Source organism: Lissotriton helveticus, chromosome 4_2, assembly GCF_964261635.1.
Source record: "Lissotriton helveticus chromosome 4_2, aLisHel1.1, whole genome shotgun sequence".
Taxonomy (NCBI): domain Eukaryota; kingdom Metazoa; phylum Chordata; class Amphibia; order Caudata; family Salamandridae; genus Lissotriton; species Lissotriton helveticus.
This window is the reverse complement of record NC_136064.1, coordinates 112,346,635-112,366,764: the sequence shown is the minus strand read 5'-3', so window position 1 is coordinate 112,366,764 and position 20,130 is coordinate 112,346,635. Positions and strand designations below refer to the sequence as shown.

At 48.5% G+C, this 20,130-nt stretch overlaps 1 protein-coding gene across 1 annotated transcript in view; it reads right to left on the bottom strand.

The window, feature by feature from the left end:
- Window positions 1-556: 556 nt before the first annotated feature.
- The window catches only part of LOC144752244 (transcription initiation factor TFIID subunit 1-like), a 303,153-nt gene continuing 283,579 nt past the window's right edge, over window positions 557-20,130 (bottom strand). The window contains exons 39-42 of the mRNA XM_078640245.1: window positions 18,142-18,325; window positions 1,403-2,552; window positions 1,199-1,320; window positions 557-1,066 (exon numbers count right to left, since the gene is read on the bottom strand). Of these exons, the coding sequence (XP_078496371.1) occupies window positions 2,333-2,552; window positions 18,142-18,325 (404 nt within the window). The 3' untranslated portion in view covers window positions 557-1,066; window positions 1,199-1,320; window positions 1,403-2,332. The remainder of the gene's footprint in view (window positions 1,067-1,198; window positions 1,321-1,402; window positions 2,553-18,141; window positions 18,326-20,130) is intronic.

Genomic DNA, 20,130 nt, shown 5'->3' with positions numbered 1-20,130 from the left:
ACATGCAAACAAAGCAGCAAGCTCCTGTAGGCCAGGCTGTCCTTAAAACTCTTTTCCAGACTGCTGCAGCTGGTACAGGTGACCACCGCTAGAAGAGATACTGCTATACAGTCTATGCTAAGATATGCAGCCCACATGCCTCGAACGGAAAATGCTACTTACCAGTATGCATCTGTTCTTGGCATGTAGGGCTGCTGACATTCATACCCACACTGGTGCACCCCTCTCCAGGGACTCTGCTATCCTCACCTTCACACGGGTGCACCCTTCTCCAGCGACCCTGCTATCATCACGCCCACACTGGTACACCCCTCTCCAGGGACTCTGCTATCCTCACACCCACACGGGTGCACCCCTCTCCAGGGACCCTGCTATCCTCACACCCACACGGGTGCACCCCTCTCCAGGGACCCTGCTATCCTCCCGTCCACAATGTGCGTACCCCTCTCCAGCGACCCTGCTATCCTAAGAACTAGAAGCAGCATATCTCTGTTCCGCAGCTATATTATGACGCCGCTACTGAATGCCTTTCTGAATCTTAAATAAACGTAAGAAGGATACACTCATTTTGTCTTTATTTACATATCAAAAGCACAATATAGAACACAGTATAAAAGCAGTGCACTGGAGAGGGCCCATGTCTGCCCTGGTCTTCAGTATTTGAGCTCCAATTGAGAAGTCTATCAAGCAGGGCAAATGACCTCAAGGAAAAGACGATCAGATGAAACAAGTGTGTGATACGACAGGATGTCGGCTTGAGTAGCCAATCTGAAGCATCAGGACGTCTCACTTGGAGAGACTGTCTGCCACAATAGGCTTCTGGCACAGCAAGCTGACTGACGTGGCGGCCTGTCTGATGCATTAGGAGGTCGGACACTGCGGGTGACAGCATCTGTGCCCTGAGAAGTGCAAACGGCGAGCTCAGCGGTGACCTCGAATACTCCACCTGGTATCCAAATTCATACAGGGAGTCACACACCAAACTCACACTCTTCTTTCATTATCCAAAAATGATGCAGTTTGTCAACCGGAATGGCGTGTCCTCCCACATGCTTTAACCGCATCGCTGCGGCAGCTTTTCCCGCTGTTATTTTGAAAATACCGCGTTACATGACAAGCTCAGCTCGTCATCCGCGCACGGCAAGTTACGCTCATGACGAGCTGAGCTCCTCATCAGCCTGGAAGGGGTTAAATGTACCACCTTCAGGGGTCTTTTCCACATCGCCATTAGTACTTCGCTACCTGGCTGTTGTCAGCTTTTAGGGTTTGTCCCAGCTTTAGCTGCGTGTCGCATGAGCGTGAGCATCAGGTGTGTAACACCTACCAGACACAGAGGTGAGGGCCCCTGGCAGCGGTTTGGGCCCCAGACACAGAGGTGAGGGCCCCTGGCAGCGGTTTGGGCCCCAGACACAGAGGTGAGGGCCCCTGGCAGCGGTTTGGGCTTTGCAACATTTGTACTGGAGAGCGCGGCTCTACTTCTGTGGGTGGTCTTGGAGTCCGTGCTTCAATGCTCTCTACAGTTTGCATTCTGGAATTGCTGGGTATGGGGGGTCCGTCTCAAACACATCCAACATCTTATGAATGCCACACGAGTGCCATCACCTGGGAGGTGCTCTTTGTCTGAAGCTTGGCTTGTCTCGCACAAGTTGTTAGCAGCAGCATGGACTCCTAAAAGCTCTTAAGGACACACAATCTGTGAGAAAAGAAGGAACTGAATGTGAAAAAAGATACTGTTGCTTAAGTTGAGAGCTTTACAAAGTTGCTTTGTTGTTTGTGTTGAGAGCATTAAAAAGTTGCCTGGGTAACACAACTTGTTAAAATAGTACCACGCTTCCAGATTTTGACGAGCAGCATGGACCACCCTAACATGCTCAGGTCTATCTCAGGGGCTTCTGGTGAAGCATCGTGCTCGTCTCTGGGGCCGTTGCCTTTTCTTTGGGGCACGCAGTTTCTGTGGATCGCTCAATGTACTGTAATGGCTGCAGACATCACATCCCATCTCCAGCAGATAAGATCGCCCCACCTCTCCCCTCGAGGAAAGTCGCTTGCATTGACCCCACCCATCTTAGGCTAAAATGGCAGCTGCAATCGGGTTGATATGAACATTTCGTGTTCAGATCACAGTTCTCTTCCTTGGCTGATGGTGGTGTTTGCAAAACATCTGTCTGCATTAGCCAAGGTTAACCCACGATCACGGCCATGTTTTGTTCAGTGGCGTCCGCTGCTGTGGCAGCTGCAGTCTTCTTGCACAGAGGTGGTTGCACAGCTCATATGTTCTGCTGTGATCTGCGACGGCCCTTGGGATTCTCCCTTCTCAAAACGAAGGATTCTGTTATTCGTTATCAGAGTCTAGATCACTATCGCCACCGATGGAATGAAACTCCTCACTATCGTCATCTTCGGAGAGCCGAACCTGATTGAGCACGCTTGGCCCCAGGCGGCGTTCCTCCTCTTCATCCTCATCTTCCTCGGAGATTCCATACCCTCCCATGCTGCTGAAGCTTGTGTCTCGCGTGTTGGACTTTGGGCCCCGCTCTTCGTAGCTTTCATAACTGTAAGGAAAAAGAGAACATGGTGTTGAAGACATGGTGTGGTGCACTAGTCCTAGTAACACTCATGTCTAGATGTGTGTGCTTCTTTGAGATCGATGCAGTTACTCCTGGGTGTAACATCATTTCTGTGAAACCTTAACTATGCTATCAAAAATTAAATTAACAAACCTTTGTATTTAGTAAAGAAATAAATATTCATGGAAGGCTGAGATTGACTCTACTGTTTCAAAGGCATAAAATAGGCATGAAGGAAAATGTTACTTACCCGTAAGCATCTGTTCATAGTGTGCAGTGCGTATTCCTGCCATCTAGTGTTGGACACCGGACTGTTCCCATGAGGCACAGGGTCAGACTGATTTGCATATAGCCATGTCTGAACTGGGGTGGCGGAGTGAGCTAAAGAACGGTGATGGATTAAACCCAGATCAGTTGACTGGGGGTGAGTGTTTGTATTGTCAACGCTCCGTCCATCATTTCCTTTGGTTTTTCTTTGTTCGCCCTAAGTTGGCAGGGTATGCTCAGACGTGAGTCCCTTGCTCACTTTGCCACTGGAGTCAAGCAAGCCAGGCTGAAGACGGCTGTAATGCCAGAAACCGGTCCTGGGAAGCTTGATTCCGGTCCAGGGAAGACATGGCTTGGCAGTTCGGGCTGGACTGTTCCCATGAGGCACAGGGTCAGACTGATTTGCATATGGCCATGTCTGAACTGGGGTGGCGGGGTGAGCTAAAGAACGGTGATGGATTAAACCCAGATCAGTTGACTGGGGGTGAGTGTTTGTATTGTCAACGCTCCGTCCATCATCACCTTTGGTTTTTCTATATTCATAAGGGATGCCTGCACAGCTTCATAAGAGCCAGTAGATTGCATCAATGCATGTCAGCAAAGCACCATTGCATGCCGAACGCAATCAGTAGTAGCCAGGCCAGCCATAATCACATACCTGTCTACATCCTGGCCGAACGGAATGGTTTGAACCCAAAAAGTCCAAAATTCTTCCAGAAGCTCTCACTGGCAATGTCCCACAGGGCATAGGTATAACGAACTAAGAGGCAGACCGCACTGAGTGACATCAATGCCAAGCAGGTAGAGGAGAACCGCTGCTTCCAGAATGCCTCAATAGTTTTTGACTCCTTGTTGGAAGGACATGTAAGGAAAGCATTAGGATTTACTTTGCTGGTGGAAGCCTGGACCATCTAACTCTCAGGAACAGGATGCTGTGTACGAAACTCCGGCTCACCAGGCACCAGTTTGTGTAATCTGGTCACCTGCCCGCTTATTGGTGGGAAGAGCAAGGCTTAGCCCAAGTGCCCATAATGGTGTCAATCAGGGCTTCATTTAAATATAAGAAAGGGTTCAGATGGAGCTGACCCAGGGAGTAAAGCCTCAGTAAGGACATGGGCCTTTACTTCAACTAAAGGCTTTTGTATGTCTAGAACCTCAGCTGCAAGTCTAATCACTACAACTGATGAAATTCTTCTCCATAGGAGGTCCAGGGGAAAAATCAACTGTGTATCCGGGGAAGTATCAATCTCACTTCCTCCTGCAAAACCAGGTACACACTGGCATCGTAATGTGGAGTTCAAACATCAAGTTGGTGGCAAACGTTAGTCTGAATCGGAGCCAAAAGGATGATGGCACCTCTGAGGAAGCCTTCTGTCTGAGTCACAGCGTACAGGAACCGGAATTGGTGAAGTGGAGTAATGGCGCGATCTTGTTAGAGATCGATTCGGATTGGGGTCGGACACCATAGCTGGCAGAGGGCCAAGCTCCAGCAGCAGCAACATGGGGATGGTGTAGACGAAGAAGGAACTAGAGCAGGTCTTGTAGCCAGATTATGAGTTAGCACCAGAATTTGTGCGGAACCAGGGGGCGGGACTGAGGCAATCAGATGGCGCCAAGGGCAAACCTGCCAGCGGTAACATGAATGGTGGCCCTTATCAATCCTGGTGAGCCAGAGGGAGTCGGAAGAGTGTCAAAAATACACATCATAGCCTCTTTAAAGGCCTTGATTGGCTGTGGCATCGCCGATGGCCGAGGAAAGTTGCTGTTCAGCAGGACAAGTTGTGGAATCAGCTACTCGATCAGGGATTAGAAGCAAGAACGGCTGGCTCCTTGATACCCCCCTCACCTCCACCCAGCTGCTCTTTGGACAGAGTGGTGGGATGGGGTACACTCCAGCTTTGACCGGTTCTGCTGCTTCTTAGACTTTCACTAACCGTATGACTTGAACTGTGAAGAGGACCTGTTGCGGGAACAGTTCGAGAGCAGGAATAGACGTCTGCCCTCGACCGGGACTAGTGCAAGGCTCATGACGTCTTTCAGTGTTCAGTGACATTCAGCTTCATGACATGGTCTGGGATCCCTTTGGGTGCATGAGAGCACATTCTCCGCACACCTTGGAGTTGTGCCCCAAGCCCAAACACCAAGCCTCGTGCAGTCAATAACTGTAATCGGTTTACGTCAGTCCCTGCACGGTTTGAACTCTGTAATCTTCAGTGGGGACATCGTTTCCTGGCGCACTGGAAAAAGAATTTGAAAGGATTCCTCACTTGCCATAAAAAGGGAGTGGAGCTCTGGATCTGGGTAGAAGGCGCAGATAGCAAATAACTGACATTGACGAGAAGGGGAAGCACCTATATGCAGTTCTGCTTCGTCACTTTTGGAGCAGAAAGAAGTTAGAGAAGGGTTGTACAATGCCACCTAGCAGTCCTAATTCCCAGAAGTACCTATGGACTCAAGCTGCCCCTCAATGTGGCACACATTTTAGAGCCATTAAGAGTCCTTTTGTTCCTTAAGTTTTTAAGAATAACGGTTCTAGACAATGAAGAAATAGATATGTAAGAAGTTTTTTTTTAAAGGCAACTAAATTAAAATATTCTATACTAAATATGTTGTTTGTAGTTAAAATAAGACATTGTTGTTTGCACAGGTGGCAATGTAGGACTCACACCGGTGATGGAAGGAGTAGGGCTGGAAAACAAAGGAAGAAGACAGATAACTTTATGGAATATGCTTTTTCCTTGTTGTTTCCTGTTGCCCCACCTGAAAGCTCCTGTCCAGCGGCGCAGCGGCCGGGCTTGGCTCCGCCGGAACCCCTCTGAACTCCCGGGTGAAACCGACCGGCCGGGCTTGGCTCCGCCGGCCGGACTACAGCCCCCAGCAGCCCTTGGGGGGCTGTGACGTCAGTGATCAGCGCGCCAGGCGGCGCACCATAAGAAGCCTGCAGGTCCCTCGTCCCGCGAGGACGCGCGCGGGACGCGCCGGACGAAGCCCGGACTAAGGGCGGACAGTCTAAGACAGTCCAAGACTGGCCACGACTGGACTGGGCCACAACCCCTGATTGAAAATTAATCTCCGTTGTGAGGTATTTAGATAACTTTCCCTCCCTTTATCTAAGTGAATGCACTAGGGGGAAGACGGGTTGAAGTGTTGCATATCAATACTGGTAAGGGTGTCCGGGGTGTCCTACTTTATCTCTGTACTTGTGTTCACCAGACCCATACATGTCAAAACAGAAGACCCCCATTGCCCCAGCCAACACCATGGACAATTACTTGGTGCAGGTGGTGGCAAAAATTAATAATGAGCGTAGATCTTCTTTGGGTCTCAGTAACTCCTCAATATCATCTCAAGGGGGAAATATATGTATGAATCTCGTAGATATAGATGTAGGAAACACCACAGATCCATTCATTCAGCATTTTGCGGATGATTTAGAGCCGAATGTTTTTGTGGATTTGATAGCTAAAACTAACCCTGACATAATTGATGAAGGTGGTAGAGATATAGATACCCTACAAGAGGATATAGAACTTATCGAGTGCCATTCTTCACCATTGGCCCCCGTCCCCGCCCCAAGAGCAACTAGTAGGGGCTCCAATGTCCTCTCTAGAAGAGAAGGGTTGAGATCAAATAAGAAAAGACCAGCAACTCCTCCTAGAAAGAACCCCGGAAAAGGCAAAGGGGGAGAAGAAACAGGGGGCATAGGCTGGAATGAAGCAATCATAAAGAAACTTATGGATCTGATGGATAACAAATTTAATAAGATAATCAAGCCATTGTTATCTAAAATCGACCACCTCACCGACAAAGTTAATAAAATGGAGATCCTCTTGAAAACCAGTAATGATAATGTGGGGGAGATACCACATTTGGTGCTGGATAAAATTAAGGAATTAGAAACAACAGGTACGATATCTAGGGGAGTAGTAGATGTTGTAGCCCCTACCCAGACAACTAGTTCCATCCCTGATATACAAAGATCTCACCCAACCAATCCTGAACTGCCATCTATCCCAGGGAAAACAATTGATCCAGGCCCAAACATAGAGATAGGACCTGTAGAACTGGTTATAGAAGCGTCACCTCTGATCCTCGTTCTTGCTAATGTACCACCTCTGAATGAAGGACAGATTGAGCCTCCAGAAACATTGTTAAATAAAGCATTCAATTGGTTGAGTAATAACATGCACATCTCTCCCTGGGGGAAAGAAAAGCTGATAGATGACTTGACTTCAGCTAGAAGAGTGAAGTGGATAGGGAGCAAAGCTAAGAAATTTGTGGGGGACTGTGTGGTGCTGAATTTAAAGGGCCCGGAAGTGTTATCAGAAATTTTGCTTAATTTATACCCACCACAACGAAGAACAGCAGAACTCATACCACTCACACTAGACTTCTTTTATAGTAGAAGAGGATCAGGGATAAGGCCGAGTGTCTTAAGGACCAAGTGGTCTGTCGTGGGTAACAGAAGTGCTAGGGAGAGCACAAGACATGATTGGGGGCTGCACTTGGAAAACAGATTCTCGGCTTTATCCAACTTAAATGAGTGCGATTGACTTACAACGCACGAATATTCCTCAGTTCCTCACAAAGGAAGGCAAAACATGGAAAAGCAAGCTGTTTTCCCATGTATGCAATTGGGCAAACAGCCAATACAGCTCAATGGAATTCAAGACCTAAAATCGGGGGTAGTAGACGAAGACCAGCAGGGGGGAAATATGGTGAGAGCAGAAAATGTGGAGGGTTTGAAGGGGAGTAAAGCAATGAATATTGATTGTGTGGAAAATTCTGAGGAGATCAGCCTTTTAGGATGTAAACCAGGAACAACTTCTGTGACAATTATCTCGTGGAACATAGCGGGCATACATAACAAGATATCATCTCCCGAATGGGCTGATTTTATTGACCAATTCGACATCATCTTGTTCCAAGAAACTTGGGCACTAGAACCAGTCTTTCACCACGGTTATCTAAATTATTTTATACCAGCAATTAGAAATCAGTCAGGACGCCCTTCTGGAGGCCTATTAATCTGGATTGATCAGAGGTTGAATTGTTCTATAACCCAAAGATCTCCCCCTTCAAATGACATTTTATCAGTGATCATTAGATGGGACAGTGGTCAAGAACTAGCTTTGCTTAATGTATATGCTAGGGGTGTTGGTAGAGGTAAAACCTCAGAAGTGGTAACAATTTTAGAAAACGAACTGGAATTATTGGACCCACATTCCCATGTAATTGTGGGTGGGGATTTTAATTCTACTTTTGAACCTATGGGTGAAGAAGATAGGTTCTTGTCTGAGGAGGAGGACAGTAAATGGGGCATACCCCAGTTGGAGGTTCCAGCAATTAAAAGATGGAGTGCTGTAGCAATACAACTAAAGAGCTTTTGCCTGGCAAGAGGCCTGAGAGCGGCAAATGGGCGTACGCCCTCAGATATAAATGGGAACAACACATTTGACAATGGACGGGCCACCAGTAGAATTGATTACTTTCTGATAGACTTAAGGGCATGGAGTAAAATGGTAGATATGTCTGTGGAGACAAGAACGGAAAGTGATCACAATCCCTTGTGTTTGACCCTCCGCACCTATCACAAGACTATGGATGATGTAAATGAAACTGAACGGGTCACCCAAGATGTTGTCTGCTCGAACAACCAGCGCCATTTGAAATGGAGAATGCTGATTGAGGACACATCGAGACTTGAGGACCTTAAAAAAGTAGTTATAGAAGAGGTAAATAACATTAAGCCCTACTGTGAGAAACCCAACTTCCAGGCCCACATGATGGAGACATATAAAAAAAAAAATTCTAAACTCCAAGGTTTTTTTGTGAAATCTGTAAATCCCAGAAGAGATAAAAAGGAATATCCTAGGCAGGGCTGGTATGATACACATTGTAGACAAGCACGCCAAAATTTAAGCATAGCACTAAGAATGGGCAACTCCACGTTAGTTAGGAAGGCGAGAGACGCATATAGATTAGCCCAAAAACATGCTAAAAAAAGCTGGGACGAGGAAAGCTGGTGCGAGCTGAAGAAGGCTTGCGCAGCAAAGGATTCTAAACTTTTTTGGGCCACAGTTAAATGGGACAGGGGTGGGATAGCTGAACAGCCACAAAATCATGTAGCAAAAAAAGACTGGATTGAGTTTTTTAAACCACAGTACGCATGTAACTCAATTCACGCCGAAAATCCCCCCCCTTCTAACATTTCCTTTAAACATAACATATTTACTGAAAGAGATGTCAGTCTGGCCATGGATTGCGTATCAGGGGGAAAAGCACCGGGTATGGACGGAATCCCTGGCGAAAAATTATAGACCCATCAGTCTTATTGACACAGCGCAAAAGTTAATGGGGCGATTAGTCCAGAATAAGCTGCAGCAATGGATTGATGGAAACAATATACTGTCACCTTACCAAGCAGGGTTTCGCCCATTGACCAGTAGTGTCGACCAAGTTTTCTACTTTATAACAATCTTTTGGAGAAATGTTACTTTAAAAAAGGGCCCATTATATGCTGTCTTTGTAGATCTGAAAGCAGCTTTCGATCTGGTCCCAAGAGGAAAACTTTGGCAGACCCTGGCCGCAAATGGGCTAAGTCAGGAACTTCTTACCCTCCTAGTACGCCTCCATGAAAACAATTTTGCTAAAATCAGATGGGGTAAACAGGGAGAAGTGACTGAGTCCTTTCCAGTGGAGCGAGGGGTGAGGCAAGGCTGTGTCTTGGCCCCAACCTTGTTCTCAATTTACATTAATGGTATTGTTGACCACCTGAAGAAATTCCCTACTGATGCGCCAATTATTGCAGGCTCACGTGTACCCGTATTAATGTTTGCGGACGATACGCTTCTACTCTCGCGTACACCGAGTGGTCTCCAAAAAGTGGTTGATGCCTTTGGCGAATTTTGTGATGAGAGGGGCCTTGAATTGAACACAACCAAGACCAAATTCATGTGCCTTAATCATCACTCTAAGTTCAAGGGTGTGATTACGTACAAGGGCACCCCACTTGAGGAAGTAGATGCTTTCTCTTACTTAGGAATAATCCTACAGGGAGACATGAAATGGAAATGAATATGCTACTTACCAGTATGCATCTGTTCTTGGCATGTAGGGCTGCTAACATTCATATCTTAGCATTAGATCGCCGCCTAGTGTTGGGTCTGGATGATCGCACATTGTTGTCCTGGAAGAGTCTTCGAAGTATCCTGAGATAGGTGGCTCCTCCCCTGGACTACAGTGCGCATGGGCATCGGCTCCATCCCCAGATTGTTTTTCGCCATTGTGGCAGAAGATGGAGTGAAAAGTGTAAAGGATGTCCATGCTAATGATTGAATACAAGAGTATATCTGCAGCTGCGACAGGCACCGGGGAGGAGGGTGGGCGATATGAATGTTAGCAGCCCTACATGCCAAGAACAGATGCATACTGGTAAGTAGCATATTCAGTTCGAGGCATGTGGGCTGCTAAATTCATATCTTAGCATAGAATACATAGCAGTCCCTCCATCAGCGGCGGTTGCCCGTGCCAGCTGCAGAAACCTGAAAAAGTGTCTTGAGAACAGCCTGTCCTACAGCAGCTTGCTGCTTGGAATGTACATCAACACAGTAGTGTTTTGTAAAGGTATGTGGTGTAACCCACGTGGCTGCTCTGCAAATATCCTCTAAAGGAATGTTCCCTAGGAAAGCCATGGATGCCCCCAATTTGCGTGTGGAGTGCGCTCTTGGGGGTATCGTTAAAGTGCGCTTGGCTTTTTGATAACATATTTGGATGCACTTAACGATCCACCTGGCTATTCCTGCTTTGGAAATAGGGTTGCCTTTGTGTTGTGGTGAGAAGGCAACAAAAAGTTGTTTTGTTTTCCTAAAGTGTTGTGTTCTGTCAATGTAGTACATCAACGCCCTCCGTACGTCTAACGTATGGAGCATCCTTTCCGCCACCGTTTGTGGGTTTTGGAAGAATGCTGGTAAGTCAATAGTTTGGTTGAGATGAAACTGTGACACCACCTTCGGAAGGAATTTGGGGTTAGTACGTAGCACTACCCTATTTGGATGAATCTGAATGAATGGCTCTTGGATTGTGAGCGCTTGCAGCTCACTAACACGCCTTAGCGACGTTATAGCGATTAGGAAAGCCACTTTCCACGTTAGGAACTGGAGTTCACACGAGTGCAGTGGTTCAAATGGTGGTCCCATCAGTCTGGTGAGGACCACATTGAGGTTCCACACCGGAGCTGGCGGTGTTCTTGGGGGAATGACTCGTTTCAGACCTTCAAGGAAAGCTTTAATGGCAGGCACCCTGAAGACAGAGAGATGCTGCCTATTCTGAAGATATGCTGCGATAGCGGATAGGTGTATCCGAATAGAAGTGAACGCTAGATTGCACTTGTACAGATGTAGCAGATAACAAATGATGTTAGGGATAGATGCATCTAGCGGGTTGATGTCATTGGCTGTACAGTAAATGACAAAACGCTTCCATTTTGCAGCATAGCATGCTCTGGTAGTTGGCGTCCTTGCCTCCTTGATGATGTTCATGCATTCTGGAGGTAGGTTAAGGTATCCGAACTCTAGGACTTCAGGAGCCAGATCGCCAGGTTGAGCTGTTGCGGATCTGGATGCTGAATTTCTCCATGGTTCTGCGTCAAAAGTCTGGGCGTGAGGCGCAGTCTTTGATGCGGCACCACTGAGAGTTCGAGGAACGTGGTGTACCATGCTTGGCGCGCCCACGTTGGAGCAACCAGGATGAGAGTCATCGCGTGCTGCCTTAGCTTTCTTGCCACCAGCGGTATCAGAGGGGCTGGCGGAAAAGCGTACGCAAATTTGCCTGACCAGTTCATCCATATCGCATTCCCCTGCGACTGTGGGTGAGGGAACCTGGCGGCAAAGTGTTGGCATTTTGCGTTTTCCTTTGTTGCGAACAGGTCTATCTCCGGATGACCCCACTGCTGGAAGTACGGGTGGAGTACCGATGGGTGTAACTCCCACTCGTGCATTTGATGGCTGTGTCTGCTGAGCAGATCCGCCATCAGATTGTCCTTGCCCGGGAGGTGTTCTGCCATGAGGAAGATGTTCCTCTGAATGGCCCACCGCCACATGCCCTGAGCCAGATGAGACAGCTGTGGCGAGTGGGTGCCCCCCTGCTTTTGAATGTAGTACATCGCGGTCATGTTGTCCGTCCGGACTAACACTACCTTGTTGCACAGATGTACAATGAAGGACTTGAGTGCCATGAAGATCGCCATCAGTTCCAGATAGTTGATGTGCATCTTCTGTTGCTGCGTCGTCCATAGTCCCTGCACAGTGTAATCGAGCAGATGAGCTCCCCATCCCTGGAGAGATGCGTCCGTTGTCAGGGTAATCTGTGGCACTGGCTCCTGGAACAGTCGGCCCTTGCAAAGGTTGTGTGGAGTCCACCAATGCAGAGAGTCGTATGCCCGACTGGTAACCAACACTAGGTCTGTCAATTGCCCACGAGCCTGTGTCCACTGATTCGCTAAGCACTCCTGGAGCGGGCGCATATGTAGCCGTGCGTGAGGGACTATGAAGATGCAGGAGGCCATCATGCCTATCAACTGCATGAACACTCTGGCTGGAAGCGAGTGTTGTGGTCTGAACTTCTGGATTAGAGACTGCATGCTGTCTACCCTGACTTGGTTTGGTTGAGCCACGGCCGTCAGGGTATTGATCGTCGCGCCTAGAAACTGCCAGACATGTGCCGGCTGAAGATGCAACTTTGGGTAGTTCAGCGAGAAGCCCAGATCGTGAAGGAGGTGAATGGTAGTCGACATGTCCGCGGCGCACTGTTGTTCTGACTTGGCTTGAACGAGCCAGTCGTCCAGGTAGGGGTAGACATGGATGCCGTGCCTCCTGAGGTGCGCCGCTACTGTCGCCAGACACTTGGTAAAAACTCTTGGGGCTGTGGTGACTCCGAAGGGTAGGACTTTGAACTGATAATGTTTGCCTTGGATAGTGAACCTGAGGTATTTTCTGTGGGATGGGTGTAGTGGTATGTGGAAATAAGCATCCTTGAGGTCTAAGGTTGCTAAGAAGTCCCCCTGGTTTAACAAGGGAAGAATCTGTTGCAGTGTGAGCATATGGAAATGTTCTGACAGTATATACAGGTTGAGGGGACGTAGATCCAGAATGGGTCTGAGAGATCCGTCCTTTTTTGGAATAAGGAAGTACAGGGAGTACACCCCTGTGCCTTCCTCCTCCACTGGCACGAGCTCGATTGCGCCTTTTTGCAGCATCACCACTACCTCTTGCTGCAATAAGTGCAAGTGCTCTGCGGACATAGGCCGTTGCCTTGGTGGAATGTTGGGTGGAGTGGATGTTAACTCTAGACAATAACCTAAGTGGTGGGGGGGCAGTGACAGAGAGTCACTGTTTGCTTGGGGCAGAGGAGCGGGAGTTGTTGTTCCCTCTGCCGCGTCCTCAAGTGCTGTTTCCTCGATATCCCCCCTTGTTCTGTTTGGGGTACGAGGATGGTGCTCCACCTCTAGAGAACTGTGACTGTTGACCCATTTGTCCTCTGGTGACTCCACGTGCACCTGAGCGACGAAAATTATTGCCCCGAAACTGTTGTGACTGCAGTGCCCCCATAGACTTAGCAGTTTCGGTGTCTTTTTTAATCTTTTCAAGGGTGGTGTCAACATCTGGACCAAACAGTCTATCAGGATTGACGGGCTGATTTAGTATGGTTGTTTGTATGTCAGGCTTAAACCCCGATATGCGGAGCCACGCCTGTCGCCTTAGCATGACGCTAGTGTTAATGGCCCTAGCTGCTGTGTCTGCTGCATCAAGTGCGCACTTTATGGCCGCATTGGAGATCAGTTTTCCCTCTTCTATAAGCAGTTTGGTGCCCTCTTGAAACTGCGAAGGCAGGTGTTCTAAAACTCTCTCTAGGGTGTCGTAATGCGCCCTATCATAACGTGCCAAGAGTGCCTGTGTATTTGCAATACGCCAAAAGTTGGCAGCCTGTGCAGCAACTCTTTTGCCTCCTGCCTCTAGCACTTTGGACTCCTTATCCGGGGGAGGAGCTTCACCCGTTGTTTGGGAGTTGGCCCTTTTGCGGGCATTTGCGACCACCAGGGAGTCCAGCGGCAACTGTCCCCGAATGTATGCAGGGTCCGCAGGTGCTGGTCTGTACTTTTTTTCAATACGTGGATTGACCACTCTCGCCCTGGTAGGTTCTTTGAAGATGTCCGCAGCATGTTTTAGGACCCCCTTGAGCATAGGCAGTGTCTTTACAGTCCTTTCAGAAACTGAAAAAGTGTCAAATAGAAAGTCCTCTTCCACTGGGTCAGCATGCATGTCTACATCATGATTAGCAGCTGCCCTTTCCAGGAGTGCATGAAAACCTGCTGAATCTTCAGTCGGGGAAGCACGTGCACTGAAAGGCTGTGGGTCAGGCTGTGGGTCTTGCCCCACATCCTGGGTGCCTTGGTCCCCAACGTCATCATATGAATCCGGCTGTGCATCTGGTTCATTGATGGGGAAAGTGTACTGGTCATCCTCATTATATCCCTCACCCTCAGATTGTTCTGGGGAAGGAGTTGGGCTCCTTCTTGGAGGAGGTTGGATGGGTTCCATGAGGCCTGAAGCGTCCTGAGGAAGCCTTTTCTTCTTGAGGGGGATGACATAGGAGTCCACTGGCTGTGAAGTGATCCTCCTTTTGTAAAGGGTCAATTTGCCAGTGTCTGCGTCGATAAAATGCTCCGAATCCTCTTCTGAGTCGAGTACCCGACTTGAAAGTGCCCCCGCCGTGGAAGAATCCGACTTTTTTGGCGTCGATTTCGTTGAAAAGGCCTTCGGCGCCTCTTTTGGCGGCAGAAGGAAGAGAAGCTTACTTGCGGGCTTCACCGGAATGTCCATAGGCTTCTGTGGCGATGGCATCGGAGCCGACGTAGCCAAGGCTTTCTCCCTGATCCTCTGCAGCGAAGAGGCGATGGGGGACGTGTCACTTGCAGTGGGCTTTGGCGCCGACGAGGAGGCCTTGACCTTGCCCTCGGATCCGACGTCCTGGTGTCCCTTCTGAGTCTTTGACGATGATGCCGCAGCCGCCGACCCAGAGTCTTTGGACCGATGCGCAGATGTACCAGCCTTCGATCCGTGCGACTTTGTCGGCTCCGTCTCCACCACGCGTCCGACTAACGGAGTCCCAGTCGGAACCGGAGCCGCTTCGCTGGCTTTTGCGGGCTTTGACGGCGCCGCAGCGGTTGAGCCATGCCGACCACCCTTCTTAGAGGATCCCTCCTCCGGCGTCGATTTTGACACAGTGGAATCAACAGTTTTCTTCGACTTCTGAGGACCGGAGGTCGACGGAGTCGATGGAACAGCGGTTTTGGTCGTTTTCTGTGGTACGGCCGCCATCTTAGGTGTGCTCGACTCCATAAGTTTCGGTTTCGATTTTGGGTCGGCCATTTTAGGTGTAGTCGATACCGTTGGTTTCTGTTTCGGTTTCGATACGGCCTGCCCAGCAAGTTTGTCCGTGGCCGGGCCGGAAGGCGGGGCCGTGGCTTGCGGTACGGGGTCTAGGGTAAGGCCGACAGGCGATCCCGTGACCCGATCTTGATCTTCGTAAACTTCGGGGCATAGCTCGTCCGCTGAGCTATCTTCCGCGGCCCCATAAACCTCTTCGTCGTCCCCTACCTCTTCGACGTATTCAAGGCCTTGACCCCCGACTCCATCGTCATGTTCCGGATCTGCCTCGACCTCCGTCTCGGGCGGGGAGATTTGAAGATGGTCCTCTTCTTCTTGGTCGCCGAAGATGTTTTCTGGATCCGGGGCCGCTTGTCTGGCCTCAAGGCGCACCGCGCGCCGAAGCTTGAGTGTCTTCTTGGACCTGAATCTTGCGCAGGCCATGCAGTTGTCCTCGTTATGGTCTGGTGAAAGGCATTTGTTACAGACCGGGTGGACGTCTATATGTGGGTATTTGGACCCACAGAGCGGGCAGTACTTAAACGGACTCCGCTCCATGCTGGAAAGTTGCGGTCGTGTCGCGATGAGAAGGCCTCGATGTCCGAAGAGTGAAAATACACCGCTGATTCCGACTCAAAGAGACGGAAGAACTCGAGACCGTGCGCAAACAATACCGACGCTATGAAAACAAGGCCTTTTGGCCTGAAAAAGTTAGTTTTTCTCGGTTCCGACAGAGAGACGTCGAGACCGCATCCGAACCCAATGGCGGAAAAAAACAATCTGGGGATGGAGCCGATGCCCATGCGCACTGTAGTCCAGGGGAGGAGCCACCTATCTCAGGATACTTCGAAGACTCTTCCAGGACAACAATGTGCGATCATCCGGACCCAACACTAGGCGGCGATCTAATGCTAAGATATGAATTTAGCAGCCCACATGCCTCGAACTCGCACATTAACACGGCAGTCCTAAAGTTTAACCAATTAGCAGGGGTGGTAGCCCGTAAACACCGTGCCTCATTGTCAAAACCGATTAATTGTGCCCTTGAAATCTATAACATGAAGGTACTGAGCTCCTGTTTGTATGGCTCCGAGTTATGGGGCTTTTCAAATTTGAGTGACTTGGGGAGAGCAGAAAATAGATTTCTTCGAGGACTTGTAATGGCCACACAGAGTACACCCACAATTCCTTTAAAATTGGATCTTGGCAAAAAAAATGTAGAGGACATAGCTCGGCTACGGCCTTTGCTATATTGGAGGCGCCTGATGGTGACACCAGAGCTATCCCACTATTTAACAGCACTTTTAGATGTAGTAAAGTGTGATCAATTCCATTGCATTTCATGGCTAAAAGAACTATGCTCTACTCTTGAAAAGCTGAAACTGGAACATTTGTGGGGCAATACGGATGTGGCTCATTTTCCAACGAAAACCACATTGAAAGAATTGTATTGGGAGATGGTTATTCAACAATGTATCAAAAAGGCACTTTATCTAATTTGTCATCTTGCTTTTTGGACATTAAGATGTTTCCATCATGTGAAGATTATTGGGACTTAATCGAACGTCCTTATGACAGGAAATTATATTTCCAATTCCGGATTGGAACACTTCCTGTGAATATCTTTACGAAACACTGGAACCCTTTGCGGGACGATCACTGTCATTATTGTAAGGACCAACTGGAGCATATATCCCATTTATTGTTCTGTTGTCCCCTATATGCCAGCCCAAGGCGTAAATGGTTGAAGCCAGTCTGTTTAAATATGGGAACTCGTTGCCAATCAACTGCACTAAGAATATTAAAATCTGACTGTTCCGCTTTAGTAGTGATTGCGGTAGCAAAATTTCTTGCTTGGGCTTGGGTAATCCGTTCACGTTCATTACTGCCAAATGTAATACAATGAAATATGGCTGTCCTGTCTAAATGGCTTTAAAATATATGAAATAGATGTACATTATAACTGTTATTTTAATTGTGTTTTTATGACTTGACAAAAATCTTAAATGTAAAAAGCATTCGACTGTCACTGTTTAATATGTTTTTTAAATGAATTTTTTTTAGATATAGTATTTATTGTATAGGATAGGGATTGATGCTTTTATGACAAATGTCGAATAAAGCTTTGAAATTTGATTTGGAATATGTTTTTACCGTAACTAAACATGCAGAGGGGATCTGAATAATGCCTCCCTTCCACTACTGACGATGAAAGAGAATTCAGCAGGAAATAGTAATGATGTCATGTCTGCCCTTCTGCCGGCCATGTTGTTTCTTGAAAGAACATAGTGTAGAGTTTGCAGTGTTCAAAAGACTCATAAGGTGAGGTTCAGGTACAACTTGACAGCAGGTAGTACCCTCGTCCAGTAACGGAGTCCTCTTTGAATGATGATACTTATAGCTTTGGTATTCCCATTATAAATGCAGCATTATACGTACCAAACTGCCGAAACAAGAGCTTGGAAGCCACTGTTGCTTTACATGGGACTGAGCTCTTATCAGGTGATGATTTCACGGAGGCGTGGAGAGCCGTAGCTGCGCAAACAGTTTAAGGCATCCTCGTCCATGTGAGTGGATATTTTTTGTTAAGTAGCCACAGGAAGACCATATTCATGACCTCATCTTTGTTGTGACCTTTCAGTTTAAGTAAGATCCGGGAACAATGATAAAAGTCTTGATAGCACGTCAGTGACAGACTGATGCACAGCTCAGTGCTGGCATTATGTTGAAAACCAAGCGCCGACCCTAGTGCAGGCAGGCAACAGTAAATGCGAACAGACGAGGACCGAGAGACACAAGAGAACGACCAAGTTGAAAACAGCCGCTGGCTTAAGAAGAAAACACGACTCTGGGAAGCTAAAGGCCCCGGTCATAGTACTTGCCTGATGTTACTGTCCTCAATCACGTGTGTGATGGCCCCACCATCTACTCCATAGGACATCATGCTTTCGTCATTGTCCATGCCCATGCCCATGCGTGTGTTCTCCTGCAACATGTGGGGCTGTTTGTGTCTCATCCCGCGAGACTCCAGGTCAGAGTCGCTGCCGCTCTCACTGAGCTGGATGGCTGAAAGAGATGAAGAGAAGAATTAGCAGCAGCATTGAATCATATCGCAGCAAAACGAAATCTGGCCATCAGTGCAGAGAAAAGGAGACAATAACCGTTACTTCGGGGGATAGACACATATATGGAGACGAGGACGACACTTGTTGAGACCGGCCAGGATCAGATCAAGAGAAATGAGGACATGGGTTGTACGTGGGATGGCATCAACTGAGCTTGGTTCTGATGTTAGGGGGCACCCAACGTACACCCTTTCGAGTGACAGCCTCCTGCCTTCGGAACATGGCTCTATGCTTTGATTGTCTCGCACCGTCACAGACATTTTTATCTGTATCCTTGGTGTGGGGGAATGGTCCATTCAGCCTAGGATAATGGGGGTCTTACCCTTTTACATGTCTCAGACTATGCCGGATGCCTCTTGAGTGTGGGCTTGTTTGATTATAACGGTGGGGGGGGGGTTGGAGGGGGGGCTGAGGGGGTCTCAGACATGTATGCCGGATGCCTCTTGAGTGTGAGTTTGTTTGATTATAACTGGGCGGCGGGGGGGGGTCTCAGACATGTATGCCGGATGCCTCTGGAGTGTGAGTTTGTTTGATTATAACTGGGCGGCGGGGGGGGGGGGGTCTCAGACATGTATGCCGGATGCCTCTGGAGTGTGGGTTTGTTTGATTATAACTGGGCGGGTGGTGCTGAGTTCCACTGGACCCCATGTATGTGTGCTGCACAAGGGTGCGGTCTCCTTTGTGCTAAGAGCCGGTGATGCCCATCTCGAACACCACAGCTGTGCAGGCTGAAGTCGTGGTGGAGGTGAGGGGTCCAGCAATACCAGTCCCTTTGTCTTTACATAGGTCCCCTCACCCCTCCCTTGTTTCCTGTATTGTGGCCAACTCGCCTCAGAAGAGAGCCTCTAGACATGGAGGAAACACATCACAGCGGAGCCAGCTCAAACAAGTCTCCGAGGTGCCAGGGCAGGAATCTTGCAAATGTGGTTATTAAAAGGATGAGAAAGTCTCCCAGAGGACTGGAGGGGACTCAGACCTCATCAAACCACAGGACACTGATTAGCTCGGGCTGTGGACCTTCGTCCATTAGAGAAAGATAAGTCCTGCCCCCCTCAGGCTGTTCTTGGCTCATTCGTCTCCCAGACCCCAGAAGGTTTACATATCACTAAAAGAAAGAAGACCACAAGTAGAGCTTCTCTGCAGTTCCCATTCCTCCGCTAGATTTGAGGACCTCCTCTGATCCTTGACTTGGAAGGGAGGAAGACTCTCCTGCCTACACAAGGAACTGGACTGTCCCTGTCAGGAGGACGTGCCCTGATTAAGAGGAAGAAAGCACAAGGCACAGCCGGATGGAAGTTGGGGATCTCAAGGAACAGTGACTTACCAATGCCACAACATCACTCCAACCCAGGTGACCAGAACAAGCAAAAACTACCATGGGGCGAGGAGCTGTTCTGATGATTTTAAAAGGCCAGGAGGGTGAGCCTGCTTCAACCCAAACATAAGCCCATAGGGGTCTTCCAGTTTACCTTTTTTGTGCACCAGAGGAGCCAGGACACAGCTGGACTTCACACGCCTTGTGAAGGGTCAAGTCCCCAGGTGCGAGGAAGCCGAGCTGACCACAGTTACAAAATGAACCATCGTTTAAAGGTGTATCAGTTCCAAAGTCATAGTGTGTTAAAGTTAGGGTCCCCTGTAACTGTATAGTACTGTAACATTTACATAGGACTTACTACTTCTATGTGGGGAGAGGAAGAACTTGCCTACGCGGGTAGCAGGCTACATTGTGTAGGGTGCATGGCTGGA